At 57.4% G+C, this 2538-nt stretch overlaps 1 protein-coding gene across 1 annotated transcript; it reads left to right on the forward strand.

Annotated features, from left to right (window-relative positions):
- Positions 1 to 901: 901 nt before the first annotated feature.
- COL26b_006881 (uncharacterized protein) lies at positions 902 to 2323 on the forward strand (the record flags this gene model as incomplete). The annotated part of the gene is made up of 1 exon (XM_053179692.1): positions 902 to 2323. One exon carries the CDS (start codon positions 902 to 904, stop codon positions 2321 to 2323), a length of 1422 nt encoding a protein of 473 aa, XP_053036338.1.
- Positions 2324 to 2538: the final 215 nt, after the last annotated feature.

The following is a 2538-nucleotide window of genomic DNA, read 5'->3' on the forward strand; positions in this document are numbered from 1 at the left end:
TGAAAGCCCGGTTCGCTTGCGACATTCCCACGTGATGCCGAGTCTCTTACCTACGTCCCCGAAAACTGACCGGGACTTTATCAATGTCTGGGTACCGCGAGCAAGACTAGCCTTGACTTGTGGCCCGGGTATCGAGTGTATATCATCAAGGGGTGATTCAGGACCTCCTACAAAGCGGAAACTGCGCAGAGGCGGCTCCAAAGAAACAGGGTAGTATTTATTGAGGGTGGGAAATGGTCGTGGTGTGCTCGCACTGAATGTTGATAACCCAGTCCAAATGATAACGGACCACTTCCGCTTCGAACGGTGGAACGGCAGCTGGGTACGGCCCCGGGAGTGGAGCATTGTCGGAGCCGCGTCCAGCGGCAAAACCGCCGCCACTACGGGCATTTACTGAACGTGGGGATCGGGATGGAGGAAACAAGCATGAGGACAATCATACAGCGAACAACTTTCGAACGAACTTGGGATTCGTGTATTATGTTGGAAGATTACCACACAAACAACAGAATGAAAGCACCCAAGGTGGCGAGAGCGTCCAACAGCGATCTCTCGTGGGTTTCTGTCCATCTTCACCTGCAAGTCTTAGATGGAAAGAAGTTCATCACAGACAAGCGAGGAATGAGACAGTCGACAAATTCTACTGTTCGGGCTGATGGATGGCTCATCCACGGCACCATTCCGACATCGCCTTGGCAAACTCGCATCTTCGGATGGCTGCCGCAGCTCGGTCCGCCATCCGAGACGGGTGGACCCGCTTACCGTCCCTATCGCATTCTTATCGGTTTTCCTACCTCATAGGACCTCTACAAGCTCCCACCCCTTCGACCCCTCCTCGCCCGCATTCTCCTCTCCAGGAACTTTCCCTCGATTCTCCAAAACCAGTCAATTGACAACCAATATGACCAGATTACGCTTGATCGCAGCCGCCAGGACGGCGAGGCCGTTTTTGGCATCTCCCTGCCGCAATGGCAGGCCTCTCGCCCTTGCGGCCACCGCCGCCGGAGCAAACTCCACCTCGGCCCCGGCCCCGATGCCAGCGCCCGTACGCTTCTATTCGGCGGAGGCGCGCAAGAACTGGAAGCAGAAGCTCGAGGCCTTCTCAAAGCAGGACAAGACCCCTCTGTACGATTTCCACCTTGCCCACGGCGGCAAGATGGTCATCTTTGGCGGCCACCACATGCCCGTGCAGTACACCGGTTTGAGTCTCGCCGAGTCCCACCACTTCACCCGCAACCACGCCTCCCTCTTTGACGTCAGCCACATGGTCCAGCACCGCTTCACCGGCCCCAAAGCCGCGTCATTCCTCGAGACCGTGACTCCCTCGAGCGTCTTGGACATGGAGATCAACTCCAGCAAGCTCAGCACGTTCCTGTGGCCGAAGACCGGCGGCATTGTTGACGACACCATGATCACCCGCCTCGGCGAGAACGAGTATGCGGTAGTTTCCAACGCTGGTACTCGCGAGAAGATCTTCAAATACCTCACCGAGCAGACGGCCGACCTGCAGAAGCCTGAGAGCAACGACTTCTGGTGGGAGGTTCTTGAGGGCTATGGTCTGGTTGCCCTCCAGGGCCCCCAAGCGGCCGAGGTCCTCCAGGAGGTTATTGACCCCGCGGACGGTCTGAACCTGGAGCAGCTGTACTTTGGCAATACCGGTTTCGCCAAGCTGAGATACAAGGTCAATGGCGAGTGGAAGACGACTTCCGAGAAGGCCATGATCAGCCGAGGAGGATACACTGGAGAGGACGGCTTCGAGATCTCCTTCAAGTCGACCAACGGCGAAGCGCAACCGCTGGCCGAGACCCTTCTCGAGGTCGCCGGTCCCGAGAGGCTTCAGCTCGCCGGTCTCGGTGCGCGTGATAGCTTGCGCCTGGAGGCCGGCATGTGCTTGTACGGCCACGACATCGACGACACCACGACGCCGGTGGAGGGTAGCCTCTCTTGGATCATTCCCAAGGAGAGGAGGACCAAGGGCGGCTTCCACGGCGCCGAGGTCATCACCAAGCAGCTCGTGCCTAAGAGCAAGGGTGGCTCTGGCATCGAGAGACGCCGTGTAGGCTTCCTCGTCGCCGGCGCTCCCGCTCGCGAGGGTGCCGAGATCTTCACCAAGGACGGCGAGAAGGTGGGCGTCATCACCAGTGGCTCACCTAGCCCGACACTGGGCAAGAACATTGCCATGGGATACGTCAAGGAGGGACAGCACAAGTCCGGCACGGAGCTGGACGTGGTGGTACGCGGTAAGAAGAGGGCAGCAACAGTGGCGAAGATGCCTCTTGTCCCAAGCAAGTACTTCAAGGGACCTACACCTGCGCCAGCGTGAGAAAGTGCGCGCTGTCTCGACCTGTATCATTAACAAAAACTTTCAACAAGATATCCCGGTAATTGTCACGACATGTTTCCTCGAGCCGAGGATCTTGGCCTCGGTCTCATCGTCATTTGTTTGCCTCGGGTAGGAGTATCCGACGTAGTCTAGGAGCCAAAGCGCCAATGCAGTTAAAAACAAAACAAGATTTCGGAATCTGATAAGATCAAAGG

The sequence above is a fragment of the Colletotrichum chrysophilum genome (assembly GCF_026319265.1).
Source record: "Colletotrichum chrysophilum strain AFK26 chromosome Unknown scaffold_53, whole genome shotgun sequence".
NCBI classification, from domain to species: Eukaryota; Fungi; Ascomycota; class Sordariomycetes; order Glomerellales; family Glomerellaceae; genus Colletotrichum; species Colletotrichum chrysophilum.